This window comes from Falco biarmicus, chromosome 8, assembly GCF_023638135.1.
Source record: "Falco biarmicus isolate bFalBia1 chromosome 8, bFalBia1.pri, whole genome shotgun sequence".
Taxonomy (NCBI): Eukaryota; Metazoa; Chordata; class Aves; order Falconiformes; family Falconidae; genus Falco; species Falco biarmicus.
This window is the reverse complement of record NC_079295.1, coordinates 45932699-45947437: the sequence shown is the minus strand read 5'-3', so window position 1 is coordinate 45947437 and position 14739 is coordinate 45932699. Positions and strand designations below refer to the sequence as shown.

General features: G+C 57.5%; 1 protein-coding gene across 2 annotated transcripts in view; it reads right to left on the bottom strand.

The window, feature by feature from the left end:
- LOC130153420 (protocadherin gamma-C5-like) overlaps positions 1–10099 on the bottom strand; it is a 55395-nt gene extending 45296 nt beyond the window's left edge. The window contains exon 1 of one of the 2 annotated variants that reach the window (XM_056348140.1): positions 7156–10099. In XM_056348140.1, the coding sequence (XP_056204115.1) occupies positions 7156–9597 (2442 nt within the window). In that variant the 5' untranslated portion in view covers positions 9598–10099. Of the gene's footprint in view, positions 1–4161; positions 5595–7155 lie in introns of those variants that run through there. The other variant, XM_056348143.1, reaches the window with a different exon arrangement.
- Positions 10100–14739: the final 4640 nt, after the last annotated feature.

Below are 14739 nucleotides of genomic sequence, written 5' to 3'. Positions count from 1 at the left end.
GACATCACTACTTCTTGCTCTCGGGAAGACAGACCTGTTAAAGCACTTTTTTCAGGATTGTTTCTCTCAGCGAACGGGGTAAGTAAGTAGATCTAAGATGGACGGGCAGCAAACAAGTAGACATGCGCCCAGGATACTTCAGTTACCAGTCCGCTATTCCAGGAATTGTGAGGAGGAGTGGTATAGTCCTCCGCGGTGTTGCCCCAGGTGCATGTGACATGTCAGCTAACTTTCCCGGGACAGCCAGAGACTTGTAGAATAAAAAGGCAGCAAAAGAAGTCCAAGAAGAAAAAGTCAGAAGGACAACACTAGAGAAGGCAGTTTACCCATGACACAAACACAGGGACGTGTGCTTTGCACCGATCATACACGTATCACTCCAGGCGTGGGATGGTCTGAAAATGAAAAGGATGAAACCCTCTTGAGTGCGACATCTATGAAAAAGTACTTGATCCTCCTCAGTTCCTGTTTGTACGATAACACCACCTCTCAGCAACAATCAGGAAATCACGGAATGCAAGCCCGTCTTCAACAAGTCTTGGTTCATGACCACGGAGAAAGCAGGGCACAGTACGACCAGCTGAATCATTCCAAGCACTACACAGACCACGGGCTGAGAAACTACAGGTACATCAGATTTTGCTAAGACTCCTATTGCTCCAAACAAGACCTGACTCTGTGGATGACTACTGTGCTCATTCTTGAGATCCTGGTGATAAGTCAATTCCTGGTTATGCCACTCTTGCCACTTCCTAAAAAGGTACAAAGACATGGGCTGCAGGACTCAGTTTCTCCTTCACAAGTTTTTTCCACTGCAGTAGTTACTAACAAACGATCGTTGAGCCACAACATTGCTGTAAGAATAGGCCTTTCCTTGCCAACAAGACCATTCTCACAAAGTAGCCACCGCACTGTGCTTCAGATGCAGAGGCACATACAGGAGGGTCACCTTCCCACACTAAGCAAGTATTGACGCAGAATCTCGCCATTCCTCAACTTTTGTTGCATTGCACTACTACTGCTCACATGCATTTCAAATAACTAATGGTACATGAAAACTCTGTGTTGTAAGACAATCGTGATAAATAAAGGAACGAATTATAGACTTTAGAAAAACCTTCAGCTAATAAGCCGTTCATAATGAAAATACCTGTGCATGTCTAATAGTCCAATCCGATGAATAACGTTGGCGAGCAAGAATTTAGCATTATATCGGCATTAGGCACATTAAGACCCTGTCACTACATCCTCAGCTACACCACTACCTCTAACTACACGGCTCTGTAAAAGACACGAAGACGAACAGTAAAGCAGGTGAAGAGTGCCCAGAGGAGAGTAACGATCCCTCAGAGATTAGCCCCTCTTTGGCAGAAGAGGCTACAGGGTTGCTGCGTCAACAGGTATCTCGTGGAAAACGAGGTCATTCTCACAAAATCGTTCTAGGTACAGGAAGACTCTGGATGTGCTCACCGGCTGGGAGTAAGGGTAAAGGAGCCCAAAAGGAGAAAACAACCTTTCCAACCCGTAACGCTAGTAAGAATGCGTGCTTCTCTGTTCCTCACACACCATTTGCATCGAATTTAAACACTTAGTATCAAAAATCAAGCGCTGCTACACAAGGGAAAACCGTAAGAAACAAGCTGTAAGGCGACATCAAAAGCACAAATGAACAACCCCTCACTGCAAGAGCGTCTTGACATTTCTTGAAAGTGCCATGCTGTCTGTAACACACCCCGACAGAAATCGAGACAATACTATTACCTATTATTAGAGTCTATAAGCACAACATTCAGTCTGGGAACATCTAGTTCTTCAACTCCACTCCATCGTTGGAAGAGCACAGCGGTAACTCACAACCAACATGAACCAACCAGCTCATGCATATGCACGCGTATTTTAGAATTTAACACTTACCAACAAGTAATTTGCGCTCCTCCTCGACCCTCTTTCTAAATCCGGAGCATGGAGCTCACTTTTGACCCAGTCAAGGAAATTCCGACAAATAACAAGGAATTATTATCCCAGGAATGCCTGGGAATGGTCTCCTGATTAAGGAAGGCGTTTTCCACCTCCAATGTGGAAAACACACCCCATTCTGGTACACAAAATCGGCATTGCTATCACTACTGGCTGAGGAACATGCTCCGTGAGGGACTTTCACACAAGAGACAAGTACAAGACACGCCACAGCACACAGTCGCTATACATTCATTTTCAACAATCGCTTACATCCATCCTAAATAAATGACTGTTAAATGAAAGAGATGTGTAACAAGGGAAGAGAGATAATCAAGTGAACCAAAATAAAAGACTTCAGATAAACACCTTAACTAAAACGTCGTTCACGATAAATACAATTGTGCATTTGTAATACACCTGTAAGTAAAATGTCTCACAGGCTGGTAAGAAACACAAAAATTAATAGAACCTTTCAAATAACTACAGGTTCCAAAAGGCATACTAACTGTTCGTCACACACGGCTTTCAACAATAATATTTAATAGAAGATCAAAAAGGTACTACATGCGCAAGTACGAAACAAGATAAGGATTCATAAATAGTACAAACTAGTAACCAGCCGTACAAAGTTATGCACGGGGTGGTTGACGTTCTGCTTACAGAAAACCTAACGTTACGAAAACGCATGTGCTGTCGGTAAGATACATGACCCTGCTAATAACGCGAAGTACTGTTTCATATTAATGCAATATATCCGTTCAGAAGAGCTGCTACTAAAAGGAAAACTGTTATTCTACATGTCGGGGGACAGACTGAGAAACGACCTGGCCCAGACTAAGGACAATATAGCCACAGCAGCCTCCCACACCACGGTGAGGCGGAAAAAATACTCCCACGTCCACCTCCCGGGACCAAGAGGAACGACCACGCAGCGCGATGCTAAATGAAACTTTGCCTCACTCCTAACCAAACCTCCCCACGCAGTATAAGAAGACGGGAGAGAAAGGGCAGAGAAGCAGCAGAGAGATGCGTAGCGAAACCTGTCCGGCCAGAGGCACTCACCGGGGGCGCGGCGGGGTCGTCGCCGAGCAGCGGCGCGGGCTCGTCGGGCGGCGGCCGGGCCGGGAGGGTGTCGCAGCAGCTGCCGGCCGACAAGCGGAGCTGGCTCTTGCGCGAGTCGGCGGTGAGCGACACCTCGTGCGAGTAGGAGTGCAGGAAGGCGCGGACGCCGTCGATGCCCACGAAGTGCGAGGCCGGGACGCCGCGCGCGGCGCCGCTGCCCGCCGCCAGCAGCTGCGAGCGGCGCCAGCGCCGCAGGCGCAGCGCCAGCAGCAGCAGCAGGAAGGCGAGGAAGAGGCAGGACACGGCCGCCACGGCCACCACCAGCCAGCGCGTCAGGCTGCCGGCCGGCTCGCCCGGCGCCGCCGCCGCGCTGCCCAGCTCCGAGAGCAGCTCGGCCACGCTCTCGGCCAGCACCACGGTCAGCGTGGCCGTGGCCGACAGCGCCGGCCGCCCGTGGTCCTTCACCACCACCACCAGGCTCTGCCGCGCCGCGTCGCGGGCCAGCGGGAAGCGCGCCGTGCGCACCTCGCCGCTGTGCAGCCCCACGCGGAACAGCCCCGGCTCCGTCGCCTTGGCCAGCTCGTACGACAGCCACGCGTTCTGCCCCGCGTCCGCGTCCACCGCCACCACCTTGGCCACCAGCGCCCCGGGCTCCGCCGAGCGCGGCGCCAGCTCCACGCCCGCCCAGCCCGCGCCCGGCGCCGCCGGCGGGTACAGCACCTGCGGCGCGTTGTCGTTCTCGTCCACGATCACGAGCCGCACCGACACGTTGCTGCTCAGCGCCGGCGCGCCGCCGTCCTCCGCCCGCACCCACAGCCCCACCTCGCGCACCTCCTCGTAGTCGAAGGAGCGCAGCGCGTACAGCGCGCCCGTCTCCGCCTGCACCGACACGTAGGACGAGAGCGGCGCGCCGCGCACCCGACCCTCCGACAGCCGGTACCGCACGCGCGCGTTCTGACCCCAGTCCGCGTCCGCCGCCCGCACCGTCAGCACCAGCGCGCCCGCCGCGTTGTTCTCGGGCAGCCGGGCGCTGTAGCGCGCCTCCGCGAACACCGGCGCGTTGTCGTTCACGTCCAGCACCCGCAGCGCCAGCACCGCGCCGCTCCACAGCGACGGCGACCCGCCGTCCGCCGCCCGCACCGTCACGTTGTACTCCGCCACCTCCTCCCGGTCCAGCTCCCTCGCCGTCACCACGCGGTAGTAGCCCTCAAACGACTTCTCCAGCCGGAACGGCAGCCCCTCGCCGATGCTGCACCGCACCTCGCCGTTCGCGCCCGAGTCCCGGTCCTGCACGTGCAGCAGGGCCACCACCGTCCCCGACGGCGCGTCCTCGGAGATCGCGCTCAGCGCCGACCGCACAGAAATCTCGGGCGCGTTGTCGTTCACGTCTGTCACGCTGATCGCGATTTTGGCAGTGTCGAAAAGGGCCCCACCATCATGTGCTTGAACCTCCAGTTCGTACGACTCGGCTTCCTCGAAGTCCAGGCTCCGCACCACCGTGATCGATCCCATCTCAGTGTCCAGGTGGAAAATCTTTGACGCTCTCTCCGAGATTTTCTTCACTGAGTATTTCACGTGCCCATTCAGCCCCTCGTCGGCGTCGGCGGCCGTGACGGTGAGGAGGACGGAGCCCACGGGCACGTCCTCCGGCACACGCACCGTGTACTCGGCCTGGCTGAACTGGGGCGCGTTGTCGTTCGCGTCCAGCACTGCCACGCGGATCCGCGCCGTGCCCGTCCGTGCCGGCTCGCCGCCGTCGCTCGCCCTCAGCACCAGCTCGTGGAACGCCGCCTCCTCCCGGTCCAGCGCCTTGGCCAGCACCAGCTCGGGGCGCTGGTCCCCGCCGGGGCCCGCCTGCACGGCCAGCGAGAAGTGCTCGTCGCCGCTCAGCTCGTAGCTCTGCAGGGAATTCGCTCCCGCGTCCGGGTCGTGAGCCTCGGCCAGGGGAAACCGCGACCCCGGCGCTGTCGTCTCGCTCATTCGCAGTTCTTTTTCTGCCTCTCGGAAGCTGGGCGCGTTGTCGTTAATGTCCGTGATCTCCACGTCGACGCCGTAAACCTTCATTTCCCCGTCCACTATCACCTCACACCGCAGCACGCATTGCTGCAGACCCTCGCAGAGCTGCTCTCTGTCTATCCTCTCCGCCGTCACCAAATGTCCCGTCTTCCCGTGCAGGGCGAAATACTGCGCCTTACCTTCGCAGACAAGGCTCACACCACGGTCGGGGAGCGCGGGCAGATGCAGCGCCAGGTCCTTGGCCACGTCGCCCACGAACGAGCCCTTCGGCATCTCCTCGGGAACCGAGTAGCGCAGCTGCCCCAACACCGCCTCCCACGCCGCCAGCAGGACGCACCAGAGCAGGGCTCGCTCCCGCCGGCCCCAGCGCCTCCCCGCCGTGCACATCACTGCCGCGGCACCACCGGCAGATCCCCGCCGCCGCCCGCCGAAAGGGGCACGGGCACGGCTCTCCGCTTCGGGCCCCTCCGCCTCGGTGCAGCAAGGCTCCGCACCGCGGGGACGCTCGCAGACCGCCCGGCCGCCGAGCCAGCCAGCGAGCGAGAGAGCGAGCCGGGCGGCAGCGGGCGGGGCTGCGGGCAGCGCTCCGGCCTTCCTCTCGCTCCTCCTCGGTCAACAGCGGCGCCCGCAGCCTCCTCCCGGCACTGCAGGCACCGAGCGCTGCCGAGCGCGGCCCGCCCGCCCGGCCTCCCCACGGGCAGCTCGCCGGGACGCGGCACTCGCCGCGGAGGCAGCGGGTCCCGTCCAGCGGGGATCTCCGCCGTCGCCTTCTCTCCCGCCCGCCCCTGCCTGGCTCCCCGAGACCATCCCGGCCAGGGAGACAGAGCGCGCCTCCCGCGGCTCGCCTGATGCTACCGCACGGCAATGATGACTGCCTAACGGCCGTGGATACACAAGAATGTACATTTTTTCGTAAAACGATGCTCAGACTTTTAGTCCAAAAGCACAACCCTCCCATCACTGGCTTCTGTAGCCGTCACGCTGGAACGACCGCTACAAGGACAGCAAAAGCAAACAGGCTCTGCAACACAAAACACGATGTCCAGAGCGTCCCCCGGGAGACAGAGGGATCAGGCTCATTCACCCAGCCGCCAGGAACACGCCCCAGATTAAACGCTCCGCCACCGCTGACGGTCATTAGGCGGTTAAAGGCTAAAGGGGGTGGCGGCCATCAACACAGAACCTCAGCGCCCCACCCCCGCCCAGCCAGACCCTGACGAGGGGGGCTACTCGGGCACCCGCACGGGCTCTGGGATTTCTCCCAGCAAGACGCAGGATAGCTTATGTACATTCACATTTATCCTAGTCATTCGATAATTCGATACTGATAATTCTATAATCGGTTTCAACGACCGCGCAGCGGCTTTCATCTTCTCAAAAATCACGCTGTAAGAGCTTGATGCGTGGCAGGAAAACACTCGTCTAGTTCGTGAATATTCCCGGCCGCGGGACACACCTTTCCCATTAAATGCTGTAGGAAGCGGCAGAAGACAAGGACGGCTGCAAACCCTAAGCCACGTGGACGATGCGCAAATGTGCAAATGCACTTTAGTCGAGTGCGCAAATGGTGTCGTTTTGCGTACCTCATTGTAGTCTTAGGTATGTGCTCAGGATGGGAAGACAGGCTCTGAAACACAAGAGGCGACTTTTTCCCATCCCTTTTTTTTTTTCGTTCTACACCTGCGCTTGTCTCAGACAGACAGACAGAAGAGGGCCAGTAAGGAGGAGGGAACTACTACCACACAAGAAAAAAGAGAGGAGAAATAATCGCGCACAGAACTCGGGAAGATCACGCGGGGACGAAATATATCCGCCCCCCGAATGCAGCCGTTCCTGCAGACTTCTCCAGAAGATGGGAGGGCACCTGGCGGAAGGAGGGAACCGCTCACTGGCGGGGAACAAGCGCCGGGGTAACTGCCCCGGTCACGGCGCCACGCGCACCTTCCTGTGGGAAAGAGCATCAAGGGGCAGGCGGAGAGCCCGTGCGTGCCTCCGTTCCCTGGCGGGGACACGGCCCAGCGCTGCACCTGCACCGCCCCCGCGGGAAGCCCCGGGGAAGAGCGGTCGGCGGCTCGGAAAGGCTCGAGGGGAGGAGCGCGAGCGCGCGGGCTTACCGACCTGCGGTGCGTCGGCGTCCGCGGGCGGCTCTCCCGCGCCGGCGCTGCTGCTCGGGCTCGGCTTCCCGCAGGGCTCCCCGCCGAGCAGCTCCTCCGCGGGCAGGCTGGGCAGCGGCGGCGGCAGCCAAGCGCCCTCGGCGACGGCGCGGCCCGGCGCCACGCACAGGTTGTAGGAGTAGGGCAAGGTGCCCTCGCAGAAGTCGGCCGGGAAAGCGGCGCCGGCCACGGAGAAGCGCTGCGCGCCCAGGCAGCGCAGGACGGCGGGCGGCCCGGCGCCGCGCACCCGCGCCACCACGGCCAGCGCCACGCTCAGCAGGAACAGCGCGGACAGCAGCGCCAGCGCCAGCACCAGGTAGAACTGCAGCTCCGCCGGCGCGTCGGCGCCCGCCGCCCGCTCGCTCAGCTCCGGCAGCGCCTCCTGCAAGCTCTCGGCCAGCACCACGTGCAGCGTGGCCGTGGCCGACAGCGCCGGCTGCCCGTGGTCCTTCACCACGGCCACCAGCCGCTGCTTGGCCGCGTCCCTCTCCGACACGGCCCGCGCCGTGCGCACCTCGCCGCTGTGCAGCCCCACGCGGAACAGCGCCGGCTCCGGCGCCTGCACCAGCTCGTACGACAGCCACGCGTTGCGCCCCGCGTCCGCGTCCACCGCCACCACCTTGGCCACCAGGTACCCGGCCTCGGCCGAGCGCGGCACCACCTCGAACGGCCCCGCGCCCGCCGCCGCCTCCGCCCCCGCGCCCGCCGCCGCCGCCGCCGGCCACAGCACGCGCGGCGCGTTGTCGTTGCGGTCCAGCACGAAGACGCGCACCGTCGCCGTGGAGCTCCGCGCCGGCGCCCCGCCGTCCTGCGCCCGCACCGCCACCGCGAACTCGCGGCACTGCTCGTAGTCGAAGGAGCGCTGCGCGTACACCGCGCCGCTCCGCGCCTCCACCGACACGTACGGCGCCGCGCCCGCGCTGCCGCCCGCCAGCCAGTAGCTCACGCGCCCGTTGGCGCCCGCGTCCGCGTCCCGCGCGCGCACGCGCAGCACCGGCGCGCCCGCCGCGTTGTTCTCCGCCACGTAGGCGCTGTAGGCGGCCTCCTCGAACACCGGCGCGTTGTCGTTCACGTCCGACACCTCCAGCACCAGCGCCGTGCGGCTGGACAGCGCCGGGCTGCCGCCGTCCCTGGCCACCACCGTCACCCGGTGCTCGGCCGCCTGCTCCCGGTCCAGCGCGCTCGCCGTCACCACCTTGTACGAGCCGCCCGACGACGCCACGATCGACAGCGGCGCCTCGCCCGACAGCTCGCACGACACCTGACCGTTCTCCCTGGAGTCCCGGTCCCGCACTTTCACCACGGCTACCACCGTGCCGGCCGGCGCGTCCTCGGGCACCGGGCTCGACACCGACAGCACCGTGATTTTGGGCGCGTTGTCATTCTCGTCGGTGATCTCTAGCTGCACCTCGCAGTGCGCCGTCAGCCCGCCGCCGTCCCTCGCCTCCAGGCCGAAGCTGTATTTACTCCTCTCCTCGAAATCGAGGGGCCCCGCCGTCCTGACCTCGCCGCTCTCGCTGTCCACGCTGAACAACGCGCGGACGCCGTCGGGGACGTTGCCGAAGGAGTAGGAGACGCGCGCGTTGGAGCCCGCGTCCGCATCCGTGGCCCGCACCCGCAGCACCGGCGACCCCGGCGGCAGATTCTCCCGCACTCGCGCCTCGTAGACGCTTTTACTGAACACGGGGGGGTTGTCGTTGGCGTCCGTCACGTTAACGCGAACCTGCACGGTCCCGGACCTGGCGGGGTCCCCGCCATCCACCGCCGTCAGCAGCAGCTCGAAGGAGCTCTGCTTCTCACGGTCCAACGCGCGCTCCAGCACTAATTCCGGCTGCTTCTTTCCACCCGGGCTCTCCTTGACGGCCAGGCTGAAGGACGGGTTGCTGCTGAGCTGGTAAGTCAGCTGCGAGTTGCTGCCCACGTCCGCGTCTCGGGCCATCTCCAGTGGAAAACGAGCGCCGGGAAGCGTCCATTCACCGATGTCGAGGTGGAGAGCAGCCTTGCTGAAGGCCGGCGCGTTGTCGTTGACGTCGTTGACGGCGACGTCGACGTGGAAGACGTTGAGCGGGTTCTGCACCAGCGCCTCGAAGGTGATGGCGCAGGACGGCGACTCGCCGCACATCTGCTCCCGGTCCAGCCTCTCGCTCACGTACAGGTTCCCGTTCTCCCCGCTCACGGTGAAGTATTGCTTCTCGGCGCTGAGCCGCAGCTTGCGTGCCGGCAGCTCTGCCGGGCTCAGCCCCAGGTCCCGCGCCAGCGGCCCCACCAGCGAGCCTCTGCCCAGCTCCTCGGGGATGGCGTAGCGGATCCGCTCCGGCGCCGCCCGGCAGCACAAGCACAGCAGCACGGCGGGCAGCAGCGCTCGCCCGGCCGCTGGCCGCCGGCTCGGCCCCGGCCTGCCCGCCATTCTCGCCAGCGCTCGCCGCGCTCCTCCCTCCTGCCGCTGCCCTCCCTCCCTTGCAGCCCCGCTCCGCCACGAGCGCGGGGGCCGCCGGAGGGCAGCGATCTCGGTGCCGGCTCGGACGCCGCTGCTCCCCGCGCTGCCTCTCGCCGCTGCTGCCCGTGCCGCTGCCGCTCTGGCCGGCGCCGTGCGAGCCAGCAGCCCGTGGGGGCAGGACTCTGCGGCGGCTGCGGCTGCGGCTGCGGCTGCGGCTCCATCGCCGCTTCGCGTCGGCCAACAGCGGCACCCGGAGGCGCCACGACGCCACCGCAGCCGGCTGATGGCCGCGCTCCGCGGGGCGCGGGGGCTGCGCCGGCACCAGGGGCTTTCGGGTCACCTCTCCCATCGCAGAGAGTGCTCAGCACCCGATTCGCCCGGCAGAGCACAACAGAAGGAACTCAGCCTCTCCTGTTGAAATCGGCAGCAACAACAAGAGGAACACACGGTTTGATAGCTGTGGAAGTCTTCTTCTCCGTTCAGCTTTCCTCACCTGGGACGAATACCATCGAGGACAAACTCGTGTTGGAGTACTCAATGAGGCATCAGAAACAGAATGAAGCAAAATCCTCTGCAGTCCTACCATGCCAGAACTTCAAAGGCTCTCCTTTGTTCCAATATTACTTCTTTTCTTAACAAGAAGAACAATTATCCCTAGAAACATATCACCCTAACGGCCACGTGTATGATAAGGGTGCAGAATAACCCTTACTAGTTTCATTTTAATTCACAGAAGTTCCTGCTTTTGCATCTCCATACTTGAGGGGCTGAAGAGGGAAAAGTGAAAGCCACACCGAGTTTTTCATGGATCCAAAGAATGGTTTGGGTTTGAAGAGACCTTTCAAGTTCACCTAGCCCAGCCCTGTGCCATGGACAGGGGCCTCCTTCACTAGGTCAGGTTGCTCAAAGCCCCATCTTACCTGACCAAGAACCCTTCCAAGCATGGCACATCCGCAACGTATTTGAAAAACCTGTTCCAGCGTCTCATCACCCTCATCATAGAACGTTTATTCTTTCTGTTTCATCCGAAACAACCATCTTTCAGTACAAAACCATTGCCTCTTGCCCTGTCACAAAGCGCCTGGTAAAAAGTTTTTCTCCGTCTTTTATTGTAAGCCCCATTTATACATTGAAAAGGCACAATAAGGTCTCCCAAGAGCCTTCTTTTCTATAGGCTGCAGAACCCCAACTCCTTCAGCCCTTTTCCTAACACCAAAGATAAATGGCCAATAGAAAAGAGGTGCAGTCATCTAACAGAGCCTGGGTCATCAGATGTTCTAGCCCTTTGACAATTAATTTGACATTTTCTGGAACTGGAACGCAGTACTGCAGCTGGGATCTCATGAAAGCAGAGCAGAGCGGGAGAACCATCTCCCTTGGACTGCTGGCCATGCTATTTCTTATGCAGCCCACAATGTGATTGGCTTTCTGGACTTGGAGCAAACATTGCCAGCTTCTGTCCCATTTGTCACGCACCAGTACCCCAATGATGTTCTCAATCCTCCCATCCCCTAGTCTGTATTGAAACTGGGGATTGCCCAGACACAGTTGCAGCACCTTGCACTTGGCTTTGCTGAACGTCTAGCCTGCAAAGGTGTCTCCGGATTCCGTCCCTTCCCTTGAGTAAGTCAACTCACCTTCAAGTCATATCCAGATATGCTGTCACTGATCCAAATTGCCCTATGAATATATAAAATAGTACTCATCCAGGTACAGACTGTTGAGGGATACCACATGTTACTGGCTTCCACTTGGATATTGAGCCATTGACTAGAACTCTTGGGACGGGGCCATCCAGACAATGATTTAACAGTCCCATATTTCTCCAATTTAGCAGCCAGAGTATTTTGGGGGGCTGTATGGAGGATACCCTGCACAGTCTTCCAACGATGCACATATTCTCCCACAGCCCCAGGTGTGCTAATGGAAATTTGCTTGGGCTGGGTTGGAACTCTGCACTTTGAGGACTGCACTAGGGATGGTCTTCCTCTTTCTCACTACAGACAAGTGCGCCTCTGGGAGCACACGTATGCCTAGGAAAGCCTTCCTCTTTACAGCTCTCAACATCAAAGGGGTGTATGTGATCTGAGCCTGCACTCAGGGAATTGCAAGGGACCTGACCTTCCCTATGTCATCAGGCACACTGAGGTCAAACTCTAGCTCGTGACAACAAGCAAGGCAAGAGTCAGAAACATGCAGGAATGAAAGCATCACAGGGAATAGCATTTCTTAGGCCACACTGTCTGAGAAGCAGGAACCCCAATTGCACACATGGTACACCATCAGGCACACAGTTGTGTTAACTATGGCAAGGCAAGAAAATGACTATCTGTTCTTCTACAATCTCACACACACAGCTCCCCTCTCTTCTCTCCAACGGTGCACAACTGGTGGGTTTGCTTCTGGCCTTCTCAGAGCTGAAAAAGACATACCGTGCTAATACAATGCGCTACAAACTCACCAAGGGGGGAGTTACGTTTCCTCGCCACAAGTCCGAGAACAAACAAAAGGATCGTAAAGCACGCCATTGAAAATTGGCCAAAATAAAAGAAGAGAAGCCACCTAACAATAAGGGTCATCACACTGTCTGCTGAGGAGGAATCTCCTCCCCTCTTTTAACACAGGCGCTCTTCCACAGAGATGTGGCTTCCACTAGGGTCATGTTAAAGAGATTCCTCCCAACAATAACAGAACACAAAGATACTCTGACATCTCCTGCCTTTCACACGCACTGTAGCATGGACAAGAGGCACTAACACATGACACATTGCTAAACAAAGCTCTGCTGATAATGACAAGTAAACCTACATGCACAGGAAACCAAGAAAAAAAACCCCATAAATCAACAGAGCAAGGAAAGGAAGCATCACAGGACAAAGTGTTGTCAGAGAAACTCACCAGGAAGTCTTCTTGGTCTTCACTGCAGGCATTGAAATTCCTCCCTGAGAGCACCTGGAAGTCACACAGATCTCAGTCTGCCAGTGTAGCCCTGAAGTCTCACCCTGAACTGCATAGTACTAGGGGGGTCATTTTAAGAAATAGTCATCAGCTCCCAGAAACCTTTTTTTCTACTGTGTGACCCGTTCATCTCCCACAAATATGAAGCAATAAGTGTAAACACCTTATCATCAGTCTCTTTCTCATGCTTATTCTCCTGGGCTACTACAACAGATTCTCTTTTAGCTTCTGCTTGCTTTTCCTCACAGGCAAAAGTCTGTCTTAGGTGGCTGAAGGAAGTATTTGCTGCAAAATGCCATGCACGGTTTCAAATGCAAAAGCGGGGAAATGAACCACGACCTTCCAGGACACAAAGGCCTGAAAGACAGTGTCATCACAACTATGAAGAAACTCCACATCGCAGTGTTACAGGGGCAGACAGAAGGGTAATGCAGTTTCACAGAGGAATTGAAGCCGTTCTTCCCGTGCATCATTGTCCAACACAAACAGTTCCTGCGCAAACTGCTAGAGGACAGACATTCCCTTTCAGGACAGCGCAACCAGGACCACTGCCTGAATGGCACAGGCCTTGGCAAAAGGCACAAAATCAGACCGTTGCTCAGACAGGACCACGCTGACCCACCGGTTTCCGTGGCTCCAAGCCTCCCTCCCAACCTCCTGGCTCTGCGCTCACAGCCTTCAGTTGCACCACGGACAGTATCCAGTTTTTTGGCCACGTGTCAGCCACAGGCTAAAGAGCATGTCATTTGGTGGCACCTTAGGGAAACAGAAGGGCATCAAAGTCTTTGCCTTGGCAGATGTACACCTTCACGGTATGGATGGGAAGTGCTTTGCCAGACTAACAACTAGAAGAGACCTTTAAATGTCGTAAGGGTCACCAGGCGCAATGAGGCCCAGCTTTAGGCCTGGACAACCAGCAAGAAAAGAACGAGACATCTGCTGCAGAGAAGGAATCACAACTTCACAGTTCAGCCCCTGCCAACTGCAGAAGCGATACAAGAACGGTACCTAGTTGGTAATAAGCACATGAGTGGCTCACACCAAAGACCACAGCCACATTTCCTCAATGGAATGTCTTTGCAGAGTAGAAGAGGGAAAATGCATGGAACCACAGCTGCGGGCTCCCTGTAACAACTAGGACAAACTGAAATTTTACAGCACCATTACATCTTCCAGACATTTCAGATGTCAGGCACAGTAACCTTTTTCACCTGCCCGGTCTCTGGACAGGCAGAACTTTTCACCCTGCCCAAACATTACACAATGGGAAGGCTACCTCTTCAGACAGACTGAAAAGTTGCACACCAGCCTCTCCTTAGTGAAGACCAAGGATCACAACACAGATGTATGAAAAGGTATTTCTCCGCACATCACACTGCTTCAAGGAAATACACAGCGTTCTCAAGTCCATAAGTGATACGCAGCTCCAATAGAGATCCAGTCATCCAAGGATCACCTCAAAGATACACAGTCCTACTACAGCACAGAGGCACCTTGGAAGATAGACGATTCCCAAACCACGACATAAAGTGCACATCAATGCTCACTGATTGCCATGTACAGCACACATCACTCAACAGGAAGAATAATTGATGAATGCAGTGAAGCCTGTGAAGTAACATAACACTTCTGTTGTTTGTGACAACCAAAAGCATTTCCTCCAGTAACATTTTAAGGAAACAGAGCTATGATTGTCTTCCTCTTTACAGCAGTGACCATCAAAGCCAGGTACGTGACAGTCAGAGAAATGTAGCAGATCTGATCTTGCACATGTTATCAGAGATGATGACCCACCTCCAGATCATCACAATGAGCATGGCAAGAAATTAACCCGTGCTGAATTGAAGGGATCATGGTAGTCTCTTCTTAGAGCACGGCACTTAGGCTCAGGAACTAATTCAGGTATTTAGCAGGGAATGAATATTCAGTTGGCTCCTCCCAAATCTCTTGTAATGGCCCTTGCCATAAGCACATAATTAAGCCATTTGTTAAAAACACTGTGACAATGGGCGAACACACAGGAAGGACCTCCCAGGGCTCGCAGTGCAGTTGGAATAACATTCCTATGGCTAAACGACGTGTCTTATACCCATCTGCAGCCGCTCTAGGACAGCTCCCAGGATGCTCGTCAACAGCCCCTCACAAGTCGCGTGG